Here is a 25408-nt window from a genome sequence, read left to right on the forward strand (position 1 = left end):
TCAGTGTACTGAAGGAAGTCATTCAGCCCACACAAAAGCAAAAATCTGAGGATGCTAATAATCTGAAACGGATGCAAAGGATCGAGTCATAGAGGTCTATAGCATGGAAACAGGCCCTTCAGTCCAACTTGCCTTTGCCACCCTATTTTCACAATTAAACTAGTCCTATTTGCCTGCATTTGGTCAATACGCTCTGTACCTATTCCATCCATGTCTCTGTCTAAATGTTTCTTCAATGATGAAAATATACTCGCCTCCACCACTACCTCTGGCAGCCCATTCCAGACATTCACCACCCTCTGTGAAAAAAATTGCCCGTCTGGACCCTTTTGTATCTCTCCCTTCTCACCTTAAACCCATACCCTGTAGAAAAACTCAGCAGATCTGGCAGCATCTGTGGTGAGAGACAGAGTCTCAAGTCTGGTCTGACTTTCTTCAGAGTTCTGAAGAAGAGTCATACCCGACACAAAGTTAACACTGTTTATTCTTCACAGATGCTGGCAGATCTGCTGAGTTTCTCCAGCTTTCTGTGTTGGTTCAATTCAGTCCGTTACACCTTCAAGAGAAATGCAAAATTAACTCATCCTATTACCTGACCCTCTTTCTACAGGCCAGCATCTAATTCCGCTGAAAATATTGTCCCTTTTTTCGCCCTTACAAATTGAAATTGTCTTTCATCTTAATTGCTCATGACAAAGTATTCTATTCTTCAGCAGTTTTCAGAATAAAGGATATGTCCTTAAAACCTTCTCTTTAGTGAGAAATTTAAAATTGGTGCCCACTAACTTCTAACTTAAGGAAGAGTGATTTGATGTGATTTATTACTGTCACATGTACCGAGATACAGTGAAAAGTATTGTTTTGTGTGCTAACCAGACAAATCATATCTTAACATAAGTAATAGAACAGAATGCAGAATATAATTTTACAGCTACAGAGAAGGTGCAGAGAAAGATCAACTCTAATACATGAAAGGTCCATTCATAAGTCTGATGACAGCAGGGAAGAAGCTATTCTTCAATCTGTTGGTGCGTGTTTTCAAACATCTGTATCTTCTGCCCGATGGAAGAGGGTGAAAGAGAAAATAACTAGGGTGGGAAGCATCTTTGATTATGTTGGCTGCTTTCCCGAGGCAGCAGGAAGCATAGACAGTCAATGGAAGGAAGGCTGGTTTTTGTGATGGTCTTGGGCAGAGCAGTTGTGATGCATCCAGATAGGATACTTCCTATGGTGCATAAATGAAAATTTGTAAGAGTCATTGTGGACATGCTGTGTTTCTGTTGCTGTCTGAGGAAGTAGAGGCGTTGGTGTGCTTTCTTGACTGTAGTGTTTATGTGGATGGACCAGGATAGATTATTTATGATAGTTACTCCAAGGAGCTTGAAGCACCATTGCTACAGCCAGGGGATGTTTTCCACTCGCTTCCTGACGTTGATGACTAGTTCTTTCATTTGCTGACATTGAGAGAGAGATTGTTGTATTTACACCATGCCACTAAGGTCTCTATCGCTTCCCTATGCTTTGTCTCATCGTTGTTTAAGATCCAACTTACTCTGGTGGTGTCATCAGCAAACTTGTAAATGGAGTTAGATCTGAATTTGGTCACACAGTCATGACTGTACAAGGATTATAGTAAGAGGCTGACTATGCATGCTGAGAGGTATTGTGGAGGAGGTGTTGTCACTTATCTTTACTGATTGCCGTCTGCAGATCAGAAAGTCGCGGAACCAGTTGCAGAGGAGGAGCAGAATCTTAGATCTCAGTTTGGAGATGAGTTTGGTTGGAACTATGGTGTTGAAGGCGGAGCTAAAGTCAATAAATAGGAGTCCGATGTTTAACAAGGAGTCCTTGTTATCCAGGTATTCCAGGGATGAGTGTAGGGCCAGAGGAATGGTGTCTGCTCTGGACCTATGATGATGATAGGTGAATTGTAGTGGTCAAAGGCAATTTGGGAGGCTGGAGTTGATGTGTGTCATTACTGACCTCTCAAATCACTTCATAACAATGTCAGAGCCACTGGGCGGTAGTCATTAAGGCATGTTGTCTGATTTTTTCTTTGGCACAGGAAAGATGGTGATCTTCTTGAATCAAGTGGGAACCTCACATCGAAGGAAGGAGAGGTTAAAGATGTCTGTGAATACGCCCACCAGCTGGTCCACGCAGGATAACTGCATGTCCGGGTACTCAATCCAGGCCAGTCACTTTCCAGAGGTTCTCAAGATGATGATCTGACGCCTGTGATAGTGACTGGGGGTACAGGTTCACCTGAGGCTGTCAGGGCAGATGTCATCATTTCATTGACCTTCTTTTCAAAATGAGATAGAATGCATTGAGCTAATCGATTCTACTTGATTTAGCTTTGTAGCCCATAATATCATATAAGCCTTGCCACAATTGACATGTATTTGTGTGGTTAGTCTGGGACTGTAGTTTAATTTGGTATTGTCTCATTGCATCCCTGATGGCTTTAAAGATGGTACCTAGACTTCACACATAGGGCAGGGTTACCTGGCTTGAATGCCTCAAACCTGGACTTAAGTACGGAGTGGATCTTCCATTTCATCTATTGTTTCCAGTTGGAGAATAGACTGATTAACTTCTTTGGCACGCAGTCCTCTACACACTTACTGATGAAGCCTGTGACCATGATGGTGGAGGTGCCGGTGTTGGACTGAGTTGAACAAAGTCAGGAGTCACACAACACCAGGTTATAGTCCAACAGGTTTATTTATAATCCTGAGCTTTCTGAGCGCTGCTCCTTCGTCAGGTGAAGTGGACAAAGAAACTTCACTTCACCTGACAAAGGAGCAGCGCTCTGAAAGCTCCTGATTGTAAATAAACCTGTTGGACTATAACCTGGTATTGTGTGAAGTCTGTGATGGTAGTGCCATATTCATTTAAGTTGGCCGCTGAGTTCTTGAAAATGAACCAGTCTACCAACTCCAAGCAGGAACTCATCTATTCCCTCAGACCAGCACTGCACAATTTTCTGTGCCAGATCCTCACACTTCATTCTCTGCTTGTGAGCCAGGAGAAGGTCCAATTTACCGAAATGCAGTTGGGAATGGAGCAGTAGGTGTCCTTGTTGTGCAGCAATGGCCCAGTGTTTGGACCCCTGTTGATGGTATCTTGGTGGCCTGGTTGAGGTCACCAGCTACAATGAACACGCCCTCAGGGTATTCCGTCTCAAGGTCATTTGTAAGTGTATATTTCATCAAGTGTGCTCTTCACTTCCACTAGATGTAAACTGCTGTCAAGATAGTAAACTCATGCAGCAGGTTTCAGGGACAGCACTTTGCTGTTAAGAGATTCTAGGTCTAGGGAGCAATAACTCCACAGTGTCATCACATCCAAGCTCCAAGAAGTGTTGAACAGGAGGCCTTTGCCTTGCCCGAGGACACCGTGCAATCAATCCAGTGGATTGAGAAGCCCTCCGGTTTTAAGGCACAGTCAAGCGAAGTCCTTATCTCTGTAAAACAGTAGTCACGACAAAAATCTTTTTTTCATAATACCTCTATTCAATCTCCTCAGCTTTTTTTTGTAACATTATTTGCTTATAATTTGATTAACTCACACAAAACATCTGAAAATAATCATCTGGCAACATGGCAAGCGAAGCTAAACTCATACCTGCAGTTGGAGTAATTCAACACCATTATTAGGTGTCACTAACAGGCTTTATATAAAAAGGTTCTGTGGAAAATAACAGCAGAGAGCAATTAATTCATGGTAAAATCTACAGAAAAATTTGAAATGTCTCTTTTCTTTTGACAATTACAACTTTCAGACACCATGTGTACTTAATTGGAACCCTGTACACAAAAGCACTACACATGGACCTAGAAAATAGAACATTTCCTGGCTCTGCCTCACTATAGTAGTTTGTCAAATTTGGAACTAAAGTTTAAATTTTAAAAATTGCTGCTGAAAGGTTTAAATTGCACGGTGTTCAAAATAAGCACTAACAGCTTGTAGTTATTGAGACCTTTAACATAGCAAAACATCTCAAGGTGGTTCACAGAGTGCAATCTGCAAATTAACCTTTAACCATTGGGAACACCAGAACTGGTGACTGAAAACTTTGTCAGAGGTAAATTTTAAGGATCATCTTGAGGGTCAAAGAGATGTAAAGAAAGATTGATTTACGGAGGGAATTCCAAAGCTTAAACAGCAGAAGCAAAGCATTTTCCAAATTTCTTCAGTATAATTATTGCCATTATAATCTTAGTTTTATTTTGTTTCATGTAAAAACAAAACTGGAAACAAGTCAACATTATTGTTAGGCACGTGTTTTAAAATGAAGATGCTCTAATTGAAACAGTCTGTGAACACAGACACTGAATTTGTGAAACTTTTGTTGGGGTAAAATCTTAAATAGTTTTGGAAAAGTCAGCAAATAAATATCACTAGCTTCTTGCCTGTCCCCACAACACCCGCCCCCATCCTCCCAACCCTTCTAATTTCCAAACCGAACTCTCCAGAACCAGCACCCTAGCTGGGTGACTCCTTCACATTGTGCTCTCGGTCATTAGATAATGCTCATTCTCCACTTACTGTCAAACCCATCCTTGTTCCCTGCAACCTTTCTCCCCAAAATCACTTGAACTTCACGCTGTTCAAACCACGTGTCTTCATTCTTTCGTTTTGGCCCAAATTTCCACTTTGCTGTTCTGCTTTCAATGTGATAAACACTGATGCAAGATTAAAAAGGAAATAACTATTAACAGTATATCCCCAAGGTAAATTATGATGACCATTAATGAGATGAAATGGATCTGTGTTAATAAAAACAATCTCGGATTTCCTTACGTGACAGCCTATTAAGATACCAAACTGTGCAGTTACTTTCTAACAAGTTTGTGGAAACCATATTTGAATTCCATGGTCACTCCATGGAATATACTCCCCAGGAAGAAGCAAGGAACAGTTATTAATTAATTCATTACAATGTAGATACACCTGCTGGTATACACAACGAAATGTGGTGAAAATAGAAAGCTAGAGAGAATCAGGTGACTTTGGGCACATGGTTACCTAAGTTCTTCATGACTACCATTTTCCCTTATGTCATGAATGGGTCTGTAGTAATTGACTGAGATCGACTGTTGTGCAAAACAACTCCATTATTGCTTTATCATGCAATTACTAGGATGATGGAAGCCAAACTAGACCAACCTTGTTTTTAAGCCCTTCTTCAGGAAGAAGGGCTTATGCCCAAAACGTCGATTCTCCTGCTCCTTGGATGCTGCCTGACCTGCTGCGCTTTTCCAGCAACACATTTTTCAGCTCTGATCTGCAGCATCTGCAGTCCTCACTTTCTCCAACCTTGTTTTTTAACATTTAAACAACTCTTGTGGAGGAATTCTCAGCCAGCTTGTCTATAACCTAATTCAAACGATGGATGTTGGTCATTTGAACATTGAAAGGGACTCAATTTTATTTTGGGACCACCTCATGCTTGCTCAGTGGAAAACCTAATCATTATTAGGGTTGGTAGACCACAGAAAGCAATCAGCTCCACAATAATGAGATCCAGCTGATCTAGTATTATTTACTGATTTTGAAGTTTTGAGCATTCAAGATTGCCAAAGGAGAGTGGAGTACAATTCATGTAACGAGCTCAATCTATAAAGTTCTCCTGCTACCTCCCACACTCGCTATACACCATTTCTCCTCACTCAGGCATTACTGCAGGCATAATGACTGTCCCAACCTGTTTTCCATTCTCAGTCAATACATGGATTTTGCGAGCAACTTGCCAACTGCCTTAAATTAATTAAAATCGATCAGATCTAGGCTGTGCAATTGTTCCACCAGCCCCTTGTACTCTTAAGGCCAAATTCAGAGCTAGTACATCTGCAGAGAAAGTTAAGTTTTGGTAAAGGAACAGAATTCAGAAACATTTGGTTATTTGATTTATTGAACAAAAAGCAGCATGGACACAATACACATTTACAGATATTTCACAAATAGTATTACATGAAAGAAAACAAAACACAAAATGTCAATCTCTGTTTGGTCCAACAATAAACAATTGCTATTTTACACCAAATGATTGCACTTCTTCTCAGGCCTGCTGAGAGTTCCTGCTTTGCACTCTCCTCCTTGATCAACACAAACTCATACTGCTAAAGCTTAACGATCTTTAGGTCTGAAATACTTAATATGTCATACCCGTTTATATAACCACTCAGTGTAGCATTATATATAAAGTACATTACCCCTTTCTCTCTCTCTCCACCAATCAACATCTTAATTTCCCACCCCTCCTCCACAGCATTGGTGAAAAAACAACTTACAGAACATCCATAAAATACTAGTAACACAATTTATTTCAGATGACCAATTATTTGGGAGACTTTCATCATATATATTGATTTTTAATGGTACTCAGGACAGTTAATCTAGGTGTGGGTGGCTTGTCAAATATTGCAATTGAACTTAAATAATTGTTTTAAAATTAAAGGAAAAAAGAAGCTTCAATATAACAGCGGCAATACCTCAGTTTGAAATGCTGTCTGCAAAAATGATCAATTTAAGACATACCATAAAATTAAAGAATAGTTGAGATCAACAAGACTACCTGAAGCAATATCCCAAAGGGCACCGATATTTGTGTACCGAAACAATCATTTCATGATGTCATAAAAGATAAGCTTTCCCTTCAGTGACTGATAATCACTGCTCAAAATGCATAGGGATAATTGTCAACTCCAATGCCTGTACAGTAACCTGGCAGAGCATGTCCCTCCTCAACACTGGTTAAAGCCACCCACTTTACTGTACCACTGATAGTCTGTCAGTCAGTCAAGAGCTGGCAACTTCCACAACAGGTTGACAACAGTCTCATTAGGGTAGCATTTTCTTTCATTTGTACATGGGATGTAGTTATCGTTAGCAAACCCAATATTTTTTCACCATACCTAACCACCATTGAAGTGAGTGGCTTGCCATGCCATTTCAGAAGGCAGTTAAGAGTCAACCACAGTGCTGTGGATCGGAAGTTACATGTAGGGCAGACCAGATATGAATGGCAGAGTTTCTTCCAATAAAGGACATTAGTGAACCAGATGGATTTTTACTACGATAGTATGAAGCAATAGCTTCACAATCACCATTACTGGGATTAGCCTGCAATATTATTTTCTAATTTAAATCCTATCAACTGCAGTAATATGAGTGCAGCATCAGCAGTGGTACTGGCTAAACACACCTGTGAAACAACAAATCAAGGAAAAACACAAAGGGAGAAACTTTCAGATCTTAACAGCCCAAATAACAAAATAGATTTTAGTGATAAGATATTATAGAGGCAAGGAATAGAATCTCAAAATGCATATCTTACATGTGCTCAAAAACTATCTTTGAAACCAGTACATATTTAACAAGATATTGAAACTACACTGAATGCTATTCTAAAGCAGTCTGCAGTCGCCACTGCTGTGGTAACACTTCGCTTCTGATCATGTTAAATGCCAAATCAAATTTATAAATTCAAGTCTGTCAACTAATCATCTTATGGAGTTCAGGCAGCATCCATGAAAGGTGAAACCTGAAACACTAACTCTGTTTCTCTCTCCACAGATTCTGATTGATTTGCTGAGTGCTTTCAACATTTTCTGTTTTAAGTTTTTCAGATTCTGCACTATTTTCCTTCTGTCATAATCTCCATAGTTTGGATTGACTAGGAAGAAGCAACAGTTAGCAGAGGGTTAGCTACTTAGATAGTAGCTAATGCAGCTTGATAATGCTAAGAATTAGCCAGATTGATTTGAGTTAATACAAGTTAAATCTAGTCTTTCCTAAATGCAATGCAATACACAGCTATGAACCATTCGAGAAAAAAGCTTTCGATATTGCTGGTGCAAGCTCAAGAAAATAAAGGATAAGAAACTTTAATAGGGTACTACTTACATTACATGGAATTTATCTTTTCTATTCATGCTTCAATTTTGCAGTAGAATCATAACATTGATAGGGCAAGTGTTTTGTAAAGTTGACTTCCATCCTAGGCTGAGATCAACACTACTGAGTGAATCACTCCCAAGATTATTTTACAATGATGTAAAACGATTCATTTCAGTGTTTAAATAGGAAGTTAGGCCACATTATGAACCTCCGTTGTAGAATGTAAATTAAAGCAGCAAACAAAAAAATGGCCACGATTTCATTGAATGGCAGTGCAGGTTCAAGGAGCTGTATCACATACTATTTAAACCACAACACAAAAATTTATGTGTAGACATATAAAATGACAAGAACAGACACTTTTAAACTGTTTCTGACTTCTGATGCATTGCTAAGCAGATTCATCACACTGCTCCATCCCCAAAGCTGAATAAGCTATAGTATGTTCTTACCTACCCTCAGAACACAAGTAAATATCTCAAACTCCCCCCCCACAATAAGTGATGCCTTAACCTTAACCCAATTTCTGTTAAAAAATCTCAGCAAGCAGACACCTTGATCGCCATTCAAAGATTACATAGCCATTAGAACTAGGAGGGGGCATTGGAGGCATTGATATATTACAGCAGTCTTTTACATTGCATCAAACACCTAACCAGAGACAAATGTTATTTGACAAGGGAAGGTGTTAATCTACTGAGTACTTAGGGTATTCAAAAAGCATGATACACTTTTCACTGGAGTTAAACTGGCTAAACAGCCAATGGCATGAGGCAACCTACTTTAATATGTCACACAATAAAAATTCAAATTTCTGTTCATGCATTAAAAAGTTACATTTACTTTCTACACAACATATTATTGCACTCCATGTCTTCCTTAGGAATAAGACCAAGAACAATGCCATGCATCAGGCACACGGAGCAAATGTATTGTTCTCCAAAATACACAAGAAGTTTTCTTAATCCTCTTTCCAGGCAGATTCTTTAGAGACCTTCATTGCACTTAGATTTCTAAACGTTTGCAACCATTTTTGGGAATACTAACTTCCCTAAGCAGAATTTTAATAAGAATGTGGCTGGGCAGCACTGTGGCTCCGTGGTTAGCACTGCTGCCTCACAGCACCAGGGACCCAGGTTTGACTCCAGCATCAGGTGACTGTCTGTGTGGAGTTTGCACATTCTCCCCGTGTCTGTGTGGGTTCCCTCCAGATGTTCTGGCTTCCTCCCACAATCCAAAGGTGTGCAGATCAGGTGAATTGGCCATGCTAAATTGCCTGTAGTGTTAGGTTCATTAGTCAGTGGTAAACATTGGGGAATGGGTCCTGGTGGATTACTTTTCGGAGGGTCGGTGTGGACTTGTTGGGTCAAATGGCCTGTTTCTGTACTGTAGGGAATCTAATCTCAGTAAATGAGTTCAGATTTATGATGATTTAATTATTATCATTCTGAGGGAGAGCTGTGATAAATAGACCTGAATGTGTTTTAGATCAGGTCCCAGCACAATAAAGACAATCTCTTCAAACTAATATGAATGGGGGAGAAAAACTGCTTCTGGATATACTATTAAAAGTTTTGTCCTGGGTGTGAATAGAAGTGTAGCCATCAAAACAAACTTCAATTAAAGCTGTAAAATGACAGCATGGTGAACAAAGAAAGCACAGCTGCAAAACTAAAGAGTTGCAAAATTAATTGAAGTCTGCCTCCAATTGTCTTTTTATAACAACAGATGCAATTCACCTGGGGGTAGGGAGAGAAATGGGTGAAGAAATAGTTCCCATTCCTTGGCTCTGAAAAATCATAATTATTATTCTCAATTGTCACGGCAGTCGATTGGTAATGTAATTCCAGCTATTCTCTACCGATATTGTGCTAACCTTTTAATCATTATGCTACATGTAAAGCATCACTTAAGTATAGTTTACTCCCCTCAGTTCAAAGTTGGTCAATTCTACTTACCAGTTCCATCAAATTTCTTTGTCCATTAAATTCTGAATTTGCAGTTTTATTTACATCATAATTCAGATTATTGATCATTCAAGTTTTATATGCAAACCTTGGAACTAACAGGCATAGGTTATATTAAAGTGTGAACTCAGCACAGTGTCTTTTTCAACATCAGTGCATTTCAATGTAGCAATAAAATACCAGCACCTTTTCTACTCCTTGGGTTTAACCTTTACGAAAGCTGTAGGCACAGGAGCTCTGTTCACTTTTAAACTGACAAAAAAAGGCAAACAGAGACTGAATATAGATTCAATTTTACATTACTGGCAGCAGAATTCCATGTGCCAGATCAAGTCCCATTTATACAAGAACTAGTGCATGTTAATCATAAATGTACCATATCCAGACAGTACTATTTCATTCCAAAGTCCATTACCATCTCCAATCTTAATCAGGCATGTCGATGTTGAGCTTTTGAGGAGGAACAAAGTACTTCCCAGGGCTCTGGGTGATCACAACTCCAGTCTTTTTATGGAACATTGGGGCTATTTTGGCAGGTTCTGGTACAGGCATTTCCTCAGAGTCCTCGCTATCATCATGATGAAGTTCATATGAAATGTTTCCATATTCCCTCAAGAAAGGAAAGATCTCCAGGAGGAACTGGCAGAAGTCTTTGCGGATTCCAAACCACCCTACAAAAATATCAAAATCAGTGCTCTCAAGAGGTTCAAAAGTCATTCTCATCATTGAACAGCTAACAGCTCTATTGAGGGTCAAGTCCATTACTTTAATACAATTTGGAATACAAGATCCTTTTAAAGATACAAAGCAGTGAGTTTTTAGATAGCAAGGATGAATGCAGTACTCAAAATTGAAATTTTGAGTCTGAACCCATGTCCAACTAATCACAACTAATAGTCCTCTAGGAGCTCATTCGGAAGACATGGACAGGTGAGCAGAAAACAACAATATCAAGAGTAAAATTGAATGTGGGCTTGTGTTTTTTCTTAAAAACTTTAATAACTAGCACTCAAACCAAGATGTTCTCTACGCATACATTCAGTATAATATAATATGATGTTTATTAGACGCTGAGGAAGTGTTGTGAACAGTAATGAAGTGTAATGAATATTGCTAGTCCCAAACAATATTTAATCAGGACATAGCTATCACTATATTTGCACAGTCCAATCTCATTACTGTAATGAGCCACTGCACTATTGTGACAATATACATCAAAATGATTTACTGTAAAAAGTTAAATGCACACGATTCATACTTACAGTGATTACCACCTTTCTGTCCAAATGTGGTTGCCATTAATGTTATCAGAGAGAGCCAGAGAGGGATGAAAATTGGTATATAAGAAAAATTATTGTGGCCATCCAGTTTGTGAACCAAAAGAATCTAGGGAGAAAAACCAAAACTATAAATACCTATAGGGAGAGATTTGACACTCCGTCTGGGGCAAAAAGAAACCACACAAGGGTGACTGTCTCAGCCGTCTGATTTGGACAGTCTTGTGCCAGGGTGGCATGCACGCCAAAAATACTTTTGAATTCAAGCCCAACTGATACTTGAACATCCTCTAGTCGAATATTAAGTTTGCCAGCTAGCTTGAGAAGAATATTCATTGGGTTATTTGGAGTAGTAGTGAAAAGGACATCAACCCCAGGCTGATTTTGTGCATTACCTTATGAACACTATGAAGTGGTGACAGCGTCTTAGGGTGGAAAATGATAAAACCAAAGTCAGCGAGGGGAGAAAGAGACCTGAACTAAGGTTTCATGACTCAACAGTCTTCTCCCTGTGGCTTCCAGATTGCTACTGATCATTGCATTTCAAGGCTGGCTTGTAAAAACACAATACTTGTCAAAGGCTTTTTGTGCTTGATCAATCAAGCATAATGACAAAGTAAAACTTAAACCTGGAAATTCCCTAAATGAATGAAACTGTCCACTAAGCATCAATATATCTTCAGCAATCAAAGTCAGATCAACCAAACACTAACTGCAGTAACGCTCGAGTAACTGAAGAATGCACTGACCCCACTGCCAAAGCAAGTTGCATACCTCGAAGGTCAAAAGCGGAACAACAATGGTCATCCAACTGATAGCCATTGTAACATGGGTCCGTCTTTGTTCAGCTATCACATCCATAGACCGCAAGAAAAGTACCGACCACACAATGTAGTAGAGCACAACGAGGCAGAGAAATGACATCAGGATCCACAAAGGAACACAGACCACCTACAAAAGAAAATCAGCAATATCTGGCTGAAGAAATTATACTGTTTTTAAAATGAATGTTCCTAAATGTACACGTTTTTCATTTCACTGATGTGTTCTACCTATGATAATATTCAGTTACTCTGAGCCTCTTGACATGTTGAAGATTTAACAACAGTAACTAATATTGAAATACAATGCACAGAACATCAAAAACAGCTCAACCCACTTCATGTCTCTTATAATCTGCTTATCACAGATAATGCATAATGTTTTGCTTCCTAAAGCGGCCAAGTGACTTATCTGCATGCCTTTTAACACCCAGCAGAATAAACCTTCTGTTAAAAGAGATGTAGAGCTTTCTGATGCAGTTTACTAAAATGTATTCCTATGCTAGTGAGCAGTGAGAGTGAAAAATATATGAACTGCCAGTTGTATCTATATCCTGCTCAAATTGAACCAATTGGATTCCATTTCTTTTAAAGGCAGGTTCCTTGACTCATTGCTGGAAAAGCTCAACAGGTCTGGCAGCATCTGTGGAGAAAAATCAGAGTTAACATTTCAGGTTGAGTCGCACTTCCCCCAAACTGATGGTAGCTAGGAAAATGTTGGTTTACATGCAAAAGGCGCATTGGATGGGGGTGGTGATGGCAGTGGGTCTAATGGCTGACTATGTGTTAACAAAACTGTTGTGCGAGGGTTGGAAGAGGTCAAGCTTGGGAGAGCTCAAGCCCAAAAGTTATTGAACTCGATATTGAGTCTTAGCGTGGGGGAGGAGATAAGGAGTTAACAACAGGTGGGCATAGAGCCCAACTGCTCTTCTCTCTCTTTGGGCGTTATCTCCATCTGTCATTTAGTCCTTACCACACTCTCTCCTACTCCTTCTTCTCCCCCCACATCTTCCCCATACAAACCGACACTTTCCTAGCTTCCAACAGTTCTGGGGAAGGGTCACTTGGCCCGAAACATTAACTCTGATTTCTGTCCACAGATGCTGCCAGAACTGCTGAGCTTTCCCAGCAATTTCTCTTTACAGCATCTGCATTTTTTTTATTTTCCTTGACTCACTGTCTACTGATGGTTCATCTTCACTGTCTCCAGAGCAGTTTTTGTCAGTGGTGTTTGTCATTGCCTTCCTGTCACAGGGGTGGAGCAAGGAGGTAAGTCTCAAGTCTACCTCAGAATGTGGACTGAAACCCTTTGGTGGACATTTCTACAGGCAGGTCATGTCCATCTTAACAGACCGTTCCACACAGTATTCAAAGCTAGTAACGGACCATGGAAGAGAAGCCTGAAATCAGAGTCAATTTTGACCTTTAAAATGCATTGAAATATCTCCGAGACGAAAGAGAACATTAGAACAGGAGATGACCATTCAGCCTTCCATGCTGATCTGTATCTCAAATAATATTTATCTGCCTTAGCTCTATATACCATAATAATTGCCTAACAAACTAATGATCTCGTTACTGAAAGTTTTTAAATTGACTCGCACATCCAGGATAAAATTCCAAATTTCTATTACTGGCTGCGGGAAAACATCTCCCATTTTGCCTCAACTTATGCCCCTCTACTCTTTACCAGCACACAAAAGAAATGCTAAGCAATCAGTGGAAGAAAAGTTACCAGCCAAGGCCACTTGATGATGTCATCCAGTCTTAGAGCAATGAATATGAACTGAAGAATGTTCACAGAGCACAGGATTTCTAACTGATGAACAGAGTAAAAAAAAGGGAAATGTAACAAAATGTTACTCAAGGTATTCATACAACATTTTAATATTGTTAAAAGTACGTACATCAACATTTATTTGTAATATTAGCAATAAGATAAAAATATAAATTTAAAATAGTTTAATCCATTACATCAGATCTTTATACCTGAAATGAAAACAGAAAAAGCTGCAGAAACTCAGGTCCGGCAGCATCTACAGACAGAAAGGTAAAAACAATGACTGCAGATGCTGGAAACCAGATTCTGGATTAGTGGTGCTGGAAGAGCACAGCAATTCAGGCAGCATCCGAGGACAGGCAAAATCGACGTTTCGGGCAAAAGCCCTTCATCAGGAATCGAAGGGCTTTTGCCCGAAACGTCGATTTTGCCTGTCCTCGGTTGCTGCCTGAATTGCTGTGCTCTTCCAGCACCACTAATCCAGAATCTACAGACAGAAAGCAGAGTCAACATTTCGGATCCAGAACTCTCCTTCAGAACTCAGCTGAGTTGTCAGATGAATTTCAATGCAGAGAAATGTGCGCCATTTTGTTAAAAGAAACACAGAATGACAATACAGACTCAATGGTACAACTATGAGGAGAGCACAGAAGCAGAGAGACCTTGGGGTTCAAGTATACAATTCTCTGACAGTGGTCAGGGAGGTTGAAACAGCTGTTAAGGAGGCTTACAGGATCCTTGAGTTTATGAACAGAAGCATAGAATATAAAGCAAGGAAGTGATGCTATACCTCTACAAATCATTGGTCAGACCACATTTGGAGTATAATCTTTAGTCTGGGTACCTTAGTTAAGGAAGGATATTAAAGCCCTGGAGAGAGTTCAAAGTAGATTTACTGGAATGACACCAGGAATATGGGATCTTAGACATAAGGAAATAAATTAGGCTTATTCTCGTTGGAACACAGAAGACTAAGAGGTGACCTAAATGAGGAGTTCAAAATTATGCTCAATTTTGCGAGTAAATAAAGATATTCTGTTTCCACTAGTTGGTATGACAGTAACTAAGGGACACAATTTCAAGATTATCAGCGAGACAGGTAGGAGTGAGATGAGGAGAAACCTCTTTACTCAAAGTGTTGTTAGGATTTGGAATGCACTACCTGGGAGACTGGTGGAGGTGGATTCCATAGGAAGTTTCAAAGTACAGCTGAATAAATATTTGGAAGTGATGGATTTGGAGGAGATATGCTGCAAAACGGGATGAGTTAGGTAACTTTTAGGAGCCGGTATAGACGCAATAGAGCCTCCTTTTGTATTATATGATTCTATGCTGCCAAACATGCTGAAAAGTTTCTCCAGCTCTTTCTGCTTTTGTTTCAGATTTTCAGCATCTGCGATGCTTTGTTTTTTTTTGTTTATATCTGCAATAATTGATGTGTGATAGCCAAAACAAGGTTTTAATTCCACTCAAATAAAAGCAAAGTATTGTGGATGCTGGAGACTGAAATAAAATCAGAAAATGCTGGGGAAACTCAACAGGTCTGACAGCATCCCTGGAGCCAGAAACAAAGTTAATGTTTCACATTTGATATGATACATCTTCAGAACAGAACAGCCTTTCAAAGAAGAGTCACATCAGGCTGGAAATGTTATCTCCTTTTATCTATTCACAGATGCTGCCACACCTGCTGAGTTCCTCCAGCACTTTCTGCTATCTTGTTTTGAATTCTACTAACCAGGTTTGAGTTGCATTGGCTGTTTTGATTAATTCTGCAGAATTACCGGTATTCTGCAGAAAGGCGCGTGCGCACTATTTTCTATCATTTCTTAACAACAATTTCCATTTTTATAGCATCTCTGAAGTAGAATTTGCTGTGCAGGAACTATTATCAAATAATAGTTTGATGCATAAGGAGGTATCAGCGCTGATTACCAGAAGTTGGTTGAAGAACGAGGTTTTAAGGAGCTAACATATCAAATACAAGATTTGCCCAACCAACAACGATCTCTAGCAAGGATATCTTACCTCCAAAGACCGATCATGTCGAAATCCCCATACACAAGCAGCTACTGACACCGGAGATACAAAGAACAGAGGCATGAAGACAAGGAGCCAGAAGTGAGTGCCTCGTTCAATCCGGTCACACACCAGAACCTCAAACATCAACAACAAAAGGTGGATTCCCACAGCTATCAGCATTGCTTTAAATTCCACACAGGTTTCTCCTTCAGCCCTGTATTGAAAGAGAAGTAAAGATAAAAGAAAAAAAACAACCTGCAACTTTACAGCAGACTTATTAATGGATTCAAATTAACAGAGATTCAATCAAAGAAGAGTATGGACTGTTGTAGTGCTTTTAATTTACTTTAAATGCAGGAAAATGGAGCTAACTGGATTGCTGTTTCTAAGAACTGAGATAGGCATGATGGATCAAGTGGCTTCTATCTGTGCTATGTCATTCAATGCTCAATAACCTTCTCATATAACCTACTTATATATAGTGTCCTTAATCATCTCAGGTGATATACAATGTTAAATAGAAGAGGTTAAAATGCGACACAGAGTCGAGTCATAGATCCGTTGAAATAACCTGATCAGAAAGGTTATGAAGCATCTCTAGAGCAGGGCATTCTGGCAGACTCAGATCAGGGCATTCTGGCCCAGAGGTAGGGAACAGACCAGTCATATATTAATCTCTTCAAGGAAGTTTGATTTTTAATTCACCAACTTACTCACCATGTTTCTACACCAAGTTCTCACCTAATTATCCTTGAATTAAGATGTAACCCTCACCTGTTCCTTAGTTCCACTAGGTTTCAGAACATCAGATAATAACAGACAGAACTATTAACTAACTGACACTTCCTCTCACAGAATATAAATGAGCCCGATAGTTTGAAAAGGAGCATCCATTGATAAATTCACTTCTTGACACAAAGGAATATTCTGAATTTGGAATTCAGGTGATAACAATGTAACAAATTAATTGTTACCATGTTGATTTCCCATCATATCCCAAGATTTGAACCAGAGGACACCATCTCAAAAACGACGCAGGCCATTTCGGACCTCCGTTATTCACAGGATAGTGAATTTAGATTAGATTCCCTACAGTGTGGAAACAGGCCCTTTCGGCCCAACAGATCCACAATGACCCTCCGAAGAATAATCCAGCCAGACCCATTCCCCTACTCTCTATTTACCCCTGACTAATGTGTCCAACACTATCGGCACTTTAGCACGGCCGATTCAGCTGACCTGTACATCTTTGGATGGTAGGAGGAATCCGGAGCACTCAGAAGAAACCTACGCAGACATGGGGAGAATGTGCAAACTGCATGCAGTCGGTCAATTGAACCCAGGTCCCTGGCGCTGCGAGGCAGCAGTCCTAACCACTGAGCCACCGTGCTGCCACGTCTGCTCCAGAAAGGCTGTGGAGCTCAGTCGTTGAGTATATTCAAGACAGAGGCAATAGATTCCTAAATAGCAAAGTTGACAAAGGGCATATAGGAAGGGTGCGGAAAAATGGCATTGAGGTAGAACGTTTGTCATGGCTAGTTGATTGGCAGGGTGGGCGGGCTATTCCTATTTCCTATGATCCACTAGCTGCCTACAGGCTGTGCACTGTCCTGGATGCTTCTTTGTTCGGCATTTTTCAAATTAAACCTTCAAGCTGCCTTGCTAAGTTTTGGGTGGCATACATACTTGACGTCACACTTTCAGTCACTGCTCACCTGTACTGCGGATTCCGTGCCCACACTCCTGTTCCCACTGAAGCTCCAATGATGACCATGAGTTTCCATAGCCAGACAGGTGTAAAGACAGCCCAATAACTCCACTGGATAATCCCATCCAGGCGCAGAGAAAGCAAAACAGAGAACAGTAGCAGGCAGGCATAGATCAGGAACTTGCTACAACAGAGGGAAGTGAGACAGAGACAGATCGAGGTTATATGGTTGTCATTGCTGATCTAAAAGACTAAAGACATAAAAGCTGCATAGTGCTAACTCACCTGCACGGCCAATGAGGAAGTGAGGATTGTGGCATGGATGACACTTTTTCGTATTCTTTAATAAGGCTATTTAGGAATTTCCCAAACAGACTACATATAAAGGGATATGCAAATAACTCATTAGAATGGGAAGAGGTTTGTGTCCACCATAATATCTACATGGACCAGTGGGCAAATGTTATGTGTCTATGTTGTGAATCACCTTTTATCAAATTAAACAGGATTGTTTAAACTTTGTAAATGGATGTCTTCCACTCATAGGTAGGATACCAACAACCCCACCACAGTGTAATGTTAAAAGATTAACTAGGAATATCTCTCTGGACATTGATGTAATATTAAAGAGTTAAACTGCACGGAGTGAACATTTTGGAAGTGGGTGGAGACAACATTCATGCAAGAATGCAAATCACCCACACCCCAATTAGACAGGCATTTGCTGCTACTCCCCTACTATTATCAAATTAAATTATCATTCAATCTCTTCCATTCAGAATAGCTTTCTAGCCATCCCCTGAAGCTAGGTTCATCGCACCTGCATTGTCTTGGGGAATCAGCGAGTCAGGAAATTGTCTGCATCGATTCCCCAGGATTAGGGCATTAACATATGCATTATCTCAGAGGATGATCTCATTCTACCACTGTCCCTGGGGTAACAAGTGACTGTGAGGCTGGGAGTTGTCTTGAGTGGCTTGTGACTGTGGGGGAGTGGCCGGAGTATCCGTAAGCATTGCCAACTGACCTCTATAAAGGGGATGTATTTCCTTTGTTCGGGGCCTCACTTTGACTTGACTTCGCATGCCTACGAAGAGGGTCAAAGGGGTCATCTACCTTGTACAGGCTTTAATAAACTTTAACTATTTGCAGAAGTTGGTGTGTGCGAATTGCATCTCATGTGAGAAACCTCAGGAAAAGAACCTAACAACAGAGTCAGGTTTATACAGAAACGATCCAACCCATCCTTGCTGACCAGATATCCTAAACTGATCTAGCACCATTTGCCAGCATTTAACCTATGTGCCTCTAAACCCTTCCTAATCATGAAGCCATCCAGATGCTTTTTAAATGTTGCAACATCTCCTCTGACAGCTCGTTCCATACACACACCACTCTCGGCATGAAAAAGTTACCCCACAGGTCCCTTTTAAATCTTTCCCCTCTCATCTTAAACCTAAGCCCTCTAGTTTTGGTCTCCCCTAGCCTGGTATAAAAACCTTAGCCATGCGCCGCCATGATTTTATAAACCTCTATAAGGTCACCCCATAGTCTCCAGGTAAAAATGCCCCAGCCTGTTTAGCCTCTCCCTATAGCTCAAACTCTCTAATCGTCGGCAAAGTCCTTATAAATCTTTTCTGAATGTTTTCAAGTTTAACGACATCCTTCATATAGCAGGGAGACCAGAATTGCACACAGTATTCCAAAAGTGACCTAACAAACATCCTGTCCAGCCACAACATGACATCCCAACTCCTGTACTCAGTGCACTGACCAATGAAGGCAAGCATGCCAAACACCACCTTTACCACCCTGATGGCCTAGGAAGCCACACAGTTCCAGGATAATTAGGGATGGGCAATAAATGCTGACCCAATAAGCAATGCCCACATCCCATCAATAAATAAAAACCTGAGGGTACTGTAACCTCAAAACCTGGTTCAGATGTAGAGCAGACCCTTCATACAGCTCCATGTATTATTTTAGTGTGGTGTCAGACTGAGTTTAGAAGTTTAAAATGTGATGGTGGAAAAGCGCAGCAGGTCAGGCAGCATCAAAGGAGAAGGAGAATCGACGTTTCGGGCATAAGCCCTTCTTCAGGAATAAGGAGGGTGTGCCAAGCAGGCTAAGATAAAAGGTAGGGAGGAGGGACTTGGGGTAGGGGCGTTGGGAATGCGATAGGTGGAAGGAGGTTAAGGTGAGGGTGATAGACCGGCGGGGGGTTGGGGCGGAGAGGTCGGGAAGAAGATTGCAGGTCAAGAAGGCGGTGCTGAGTCTGAGGGTTGGTACTGAGAAAAGGTGGGGGGAGGGGAAATGAGGAAGCTGGAGAAATCTGCATTCATCCCTTGTGGTTAGAGGGTTCCTAGGCGGAAGATGAGGCGCTCTTCCTCCAGGTGTCGTGTTGCCATGGTCTGGCGATGGAGGAGGCCAAGGACCTGCATGTCCTTGGCGGAGTGGGAGGGGGAGTTAAAGTGTTCAGCCACGGGACAGTTGGGTTGGTTGGTGCGGGTGTCCCAGAGGTGTTCTCTGAAACGTTCCGCAAGTAGGCAGTCTGTCTCCCCAATTTATAGGAGGCCACATCGGGTGCAGCGGATGCAGTAAATGATGTGTGTGGAGGTGCAGGTGAATTTCTGATGGATATTGAAGGATCCCTTGGGGCCTTGGAGGGAAGTGAGGGGGGAGGATGTGGGCGCAAGTTTTGCATTTTTTGCAGTTGCATGGGAAGGTGCCGGGAGTGGAGGTTGGGTTGGTGGGGGGTGTGGATCTGACAAGGGAGTCGCGGAGGGAGTGGTCTTTCCGGAACGCTGATAGGGGTGGGGAGGGAAATATATCCTTGGTGGTGGGGTCCGTTTGGAGGTGGCGGAAATGATGAAGGATGATCCAATGTATCTGGAGGTTGGTGGGGTGGTAGGTGAGGACTAGTGGGGTTCTGTCCTGGTGGCGATTGGAGGGGCAGGGCTCAAGGGCGGAGGAGCGGGAAGTGGAGGAGATGCGGTGGAGAGCATCGTCAACCACGTCTGAGAGGAAATTGTGGTCTTTGAAGAAGGAGGCCATCTGGGCTGTTCGGTATTGGAATTGGTTCTCCTGGGAGCAGATACAGCGGAGGCGAAGGAATTGGGAATATGGGATGGCGTTTTTACAGGGGGCACGGTGGGAAGAGGTGTAATCTAGGTAGCTGTAGGAGTCAGTCGGTTTGTAGTATACATCCGTGTTGAGTCGGTCGTCTGAGATAGAGATGGAGAGGTCTAGGAAGGGGAGGGAGGAGTCTGAGACGGCCCAGGTAAATTTGAGGTCGGGGTGGAAGGTGTTAGTAAAGTGGATGAACTGTTCAACCTCCTCGTGGGAGCACGAGGTAGCGCCGATACAGTCATCGATGTAGCGGAGGAAAAGGTGGGGGGTGGTGCCAGTGTAGCTGAGGAAGACGGACTGTTCCACATATCCAACCAAGAGGCAGGCATGGCTAGGGCCCATGTGCGTGCCCATGGCTACTCCTTTGGTTTGGAGGAAGTGGGAGGATTGGAAGGAGAAGTTGTCAAGAGTGAGGACCAGTTCAGTCAATCGAAGGAGAGTGTCAGTGGATGGGTACTGGTTGGTTCGACGGGAAAGGAAGAAGCGGAGGGCTTTGAGACCTTCGTGATGGGGGATGGAGATGTATAGGGACTGGATGTCCATGGTGAAGATAAGGCGTTGGGGCCGGGGAAGCGAAAATCATGGAGGAGGTGGAGGGCGTGGGTGGTGTCCCGAATGTAGGTGGGGAGTTCTTGGACTAAGGGGGACAGGACCGTGTCAAAGTATACAGAAGTGAGTTCGGTGGGGCAGGAGCAGGCTGAGACAATGGGTCGGCTGGGGCAGTCAGGTTTGTGGATTTTGGGCAGGAGGTAGAAACGGGCGGTGCGGGGATGTGGGACTATGAGGTTGGAGGCGGTGGATGGGAGATCCCCTGAGGTGATGAGGTTATGGATGGTCTGGGAGATGATGGTTTGGTGGTGGAAGGTGGGGTCATGGTCAAGGGGGCAGTTGGAGGAGGTGTCCGCGAGCTGGCGTTTAGCCTCAGCAATATAAAGATCGGTGTGCCAAACTACCACCGCGCCTCCCTTGTCTGCCGGTTTGATGGTGAGGTTGGGGTTGGAGCGGAGGGAGTGGAGGGCTATGCGTTCCGAGGGTGAGAGGTTGGAGTGGGTGAGAGGGGTGGAGAGGTTGAGGCGGTCAATGTCACGGCGGCAGTTGGCTATGAAGAGATCGAGTGCGGGTAAGAGGCCAGCATGGGGTGTCCAGGTGGATGGGGTGTGTTGGAGGCGGGAGAAGGGGTCGTCCTGGTTGGAAAAGTAGGTGCGGAGACGAAGGGGGTGGAAGAATTGTTCGACGTCTCGCCGCGTGTTGAATTCGTTAATCCGAGAACGTAGGGGGATGAAGGTGAGGCCTCTACTGAGTTTAGCAGTTGCCAACCACCATCATGTAAGCAATCATCTCTTTATATCAGAGTCAAAAAGTGTGGCGCTGGAAAAGCACAGCCGGTCAGGCAGCATCCGAAGAGCAGGAGAGTCAACGTTTAGAGTATAAGCTCGTCCTCACTTTCTCCTCTCTTTATATCAAGCTTTATAAGTGTGCTTGAGCATTGGACAGTCTTGGTTACAATATTAAGACATTCAAACACAAACCAAAAACACACACACAGAGCTCCAGGGTCATAAGTTCTCTTGGTAGCAGTGAGTCATTCACAGAAACAGGCAGCCTCCAACATCCTAATAGTTTTACCAGCTGCAAGCCACATTCCGGTAGCTATTGCTCTCTCACTGCGGACATAGAATACCCAAATATATTAGGACATCCTGTGCAGCAGCTTGACCTTTTCTCAAAAAGACTAAAAGCTTAACCTTTTAGAGGAAGGTCTGGATAGAGTGTCTAATTATCTTTATCTGCAGATCCAAGACAATTGTAAGAGAGTCCAAACCGTCTAAACCTGTGAACCATTCAGACTGTCTGTCACTATTACCTGGCATACATTAATTGAAAGAAAACTTCAGCAGCAAATTCATGTCACAATAAACAGACTCAAGATACAGCACACTCCTGGCAAACTATTAATTCTCAACTCCTACCAATTTCAAAAGATTTTACAACACGTTAGAAAGCCCTCTTTGGCTATTGGACCTTGCACAGCATTGTGACATTCCAGAATTACTGTGTGTGTGATTCCAATGAACTGATGCTGCGGAGCAGGAGAGATAGCAATGTACACACTTCTCTCCACAAACTCAAAGCATCCTGCAGATGCTGGAAATTGGAAATTAGAAACAAAAGATGCTGGCAACAGGTCAGGCCTGCAGGTGGACCAGGCCGTGACGTCATGGCAGCCATGGACAGAAGGGCTGAACTCCTGATCGGGTGTGAGAGTGACTGCCGGTGACATCAAGGCAGCATTTGATCAACTGAGGGATCAAAGAGCCCGAGCAAAACTGGAATCAATGGGACACAGAAAAAGCTCTCCTATTGTTGGCATTAGACCTAGTACAAAGGAGGTCAGTCACCTCCATCCCTGGACATCACTGCAGGCATTCAGGGGAGTGACCTAGGCCCAACCATCTGCTTTACTACAAAGGGTTTTGCTCATGATTGCCCAATATCCAGCACCATTAGCAACTTTTCAAATACTAAAGCTGTCCACGTCAAAACATGGACATCATTCAGGTTTGAGCTGATAAATGACAAGTAACATTCATGTCAAGCAATGAATATCTCCAACAAGAGCAAATCTAATCATCAACTCTTGATTTTCAATGGCATTACCATCACTAAATCCACCAATACCAGCATTGTACAGTATTACAAGAAACAGAACTGGAGTAGCCATATAAATGCTGTGAATACAATAGCAGGTCAGAGATTGGTAAATCTGCATTGAGTATCTCACCTCCTGACTTTTCAAAACCTGCCCACCAGCTGCAAGCTATAAGTGCAATGGAATTTCTCCACTTGTCTGGATGAACACAGCTCCAACAATATTCAAATATTTTGACAATTCCAGCACAAACCAACCTGCTTGATTGGGACCGCATTCACCACCTTCAACTTTACATCCTGCATGATCACTGTACATAATTTGCAAGATACAAGCTAATAAGTCACCATGGATTCCTTAGACACCCTCCAAACCCAAAACCTCTATCACCACGAAGGGTAAGGGCAGCAGAAATATGGGAATGTCACCACCTGCAAATTTCCCTCCAAACCACTCACCATCCCAACTTGAAACCATGTCATTATTCCTTTAGTGTTACTGGGGCAAAATCCTGGGACTCCCTCCCTATCAGCACTGTGGGTGTAGCTACACCCCATGGACTGTAGCAGTTCAAGGCAGCAACTCAGCATTACCTTCTCAAAGGCAATTTAGAATGGATAATAAATAGTGGCCCAGCCAATAACACCCACATCCCATGAATGATTAAAAGAGAATTTTCCTCATCTGATATCAGTGTCATTTCCCTGATAGCATATTCAAGGCTGAGATAATTTTTAAACAATATGGGAATCAAGGCTTATTCGTGAAAAGAGTTGAGGATTATCACAGCAGCCATGATTTTACTGAATGACTCAATGGGTTGAATGGCCTCTTCTGCTCCTGCATCTTGTCGTCTTATAGGAGTGAAAAGAACCTGACAAGTTGATTACTTTCCCATCGATTAAGCAACTCATCCTGCAAATCAGCTCAGAACTCCAGCATGCAGGCTTTAACTGGGGCTCCCGAAACCATAATCCATTCAGTATCAAATGTAGATGTGTTGGTTGCACTTTAAGAATTTGGCAATATTTGGGAATAAGAACTCATGGGGACTGTCAGGTCTTGTGGTTCGTTTGTCATGTGAACTTGTTGGAAAAATCAAACTTTTAATCAATGTATACTAGTGAACAGGCTGGATGGTTTATAGGTTCAAGTGTGGATCATCCTAAAAGGGTTCAAGTCCCAGAATTTCACTGCAACAATATAGGCTGCTGTACTATTGGAGGAGGGTCCTGATATATAAATGTAAAAGATTCCATGGCTTATTTCAAATTGCAGGCATGGTATCCTCAGTGTCCCTGCCAGTAATTTTTAGTGATGTTTGAGGGATAAAAAGACTCAGGTCACTGTAGTATTGCTGCTTGTGGGATCCTGCTTTGCACAAACTGGGTACCATATTTCCTACAATGCAAATGACAACAATTCAAACGTTTTATTGGCTGTTACGTGCAACAGGATGTCCATAAAAATGAAAGATGCTAAATAAACAAGAACATAAAGAGGAGTAGGAGGCCATTCTGCCCCTTAATCCTTCCCTGCCATAAAATCATGACCAATCTGCCCCAAAATATCTTTGCATTGTATACCACTCAGCAAGTACTGTGCAATAGCATTTGCAATTACCTCTTCATAAATGAGATCAATGCAGTTTTCAAATAAAATTGCTCTAATTTAACAGGGTGTTGTAGTACTCTTGCTATGCATCTAGTTCCTGATGCAGAATCAGCAGTGGAAACCCAGGCTTAACATATCTGGACACCAAAGGCGAATTATCAGCACTTTCAAGGCACTTTTACTTTCGGTTTTGTATTTTCAGTCAGTGATTCTTTTAACTTGAATTACTGGTGCAGCGAGGGAGGGGAGAGATCACAGGCTGGCAGCTCAGGCCCGGCTGCTGCAGTAACCCAAGCCCGAGGCTTCTGTGCTGCACATTAGGCCTTCCTTTCCTTTCCCCCTGCCCCAGACACCGGCCTCTCGCCTTCCCTTCTTCAGACCCCCTCCTGCTCCAACCGGGAACCGAATTTTTTTATTATTATTACCTGGGATTGAAGTCCTGGAAGAGCCCGCGGAGATTCATGGCTCTGTAGTGCCCAGTGAGAGCAGCCTCCAAACCCTCTCTGTCTCTCCTCTCTCCCAGGAGACGCTC

The 25408-nt window shown here is 42.1% G+C and overlaps 1 protein-coding gene across 2 annotated transcripts; it reads right to left on the reverse strand.

The window, feature by feature from the left end:
* Positions 1-5898: 5898 nt before the first annotated feature.
* Positions 5899-25408, reverse strand: tmem185a (transmembrane protein 185A). Of its 2 annotated transcripts, XM_043705101.2 has the most exons (7): positions 25302-25408; positions 17491-17667; positions 15782-15989; positions 13709-13792; positions 11927-12103; positions 11138-11261; positions 5899-10546 (listed from the first exon to the last, which is right to left on the reverse strand). In XM_043705101.2, exons 1-7 carry the CDS (start codon positions 25337-25339, stop codon positions 10302-10304), a joined length of 1053 nt encoding a protein of 350 aa, XP_043561036.2. In that variant the 5' UTR covers positions 25340-25408; the 3' UTR covers positions 5899-10301. The 2 variants fall into 2 exon arrangements, with proteins under 2 accessions (XP_043561036.2, XP_043561037.2); XM_043705102.2 differs by lacking the exon at positions 11927-12103.

Source organism: Chiloscyllium plagiosum, unplaced genomic scaffold (assembly GCF_037043375.1).
Source record: "Chiloscyllium plagiosum isolate Xiang-an unplaced genomic scaffold, Cpla_swu_hap1 HiC_scaffold_11, whole genome shotgun sequence".
Classification (NCBI taxonomy): Eukaryota; Metazoa; Chordata; class Chondrichthyes; order Orectolobiformes; family Hemiscylliidae; genus Chiloscyllium; species Chiloscyllium plagiosum.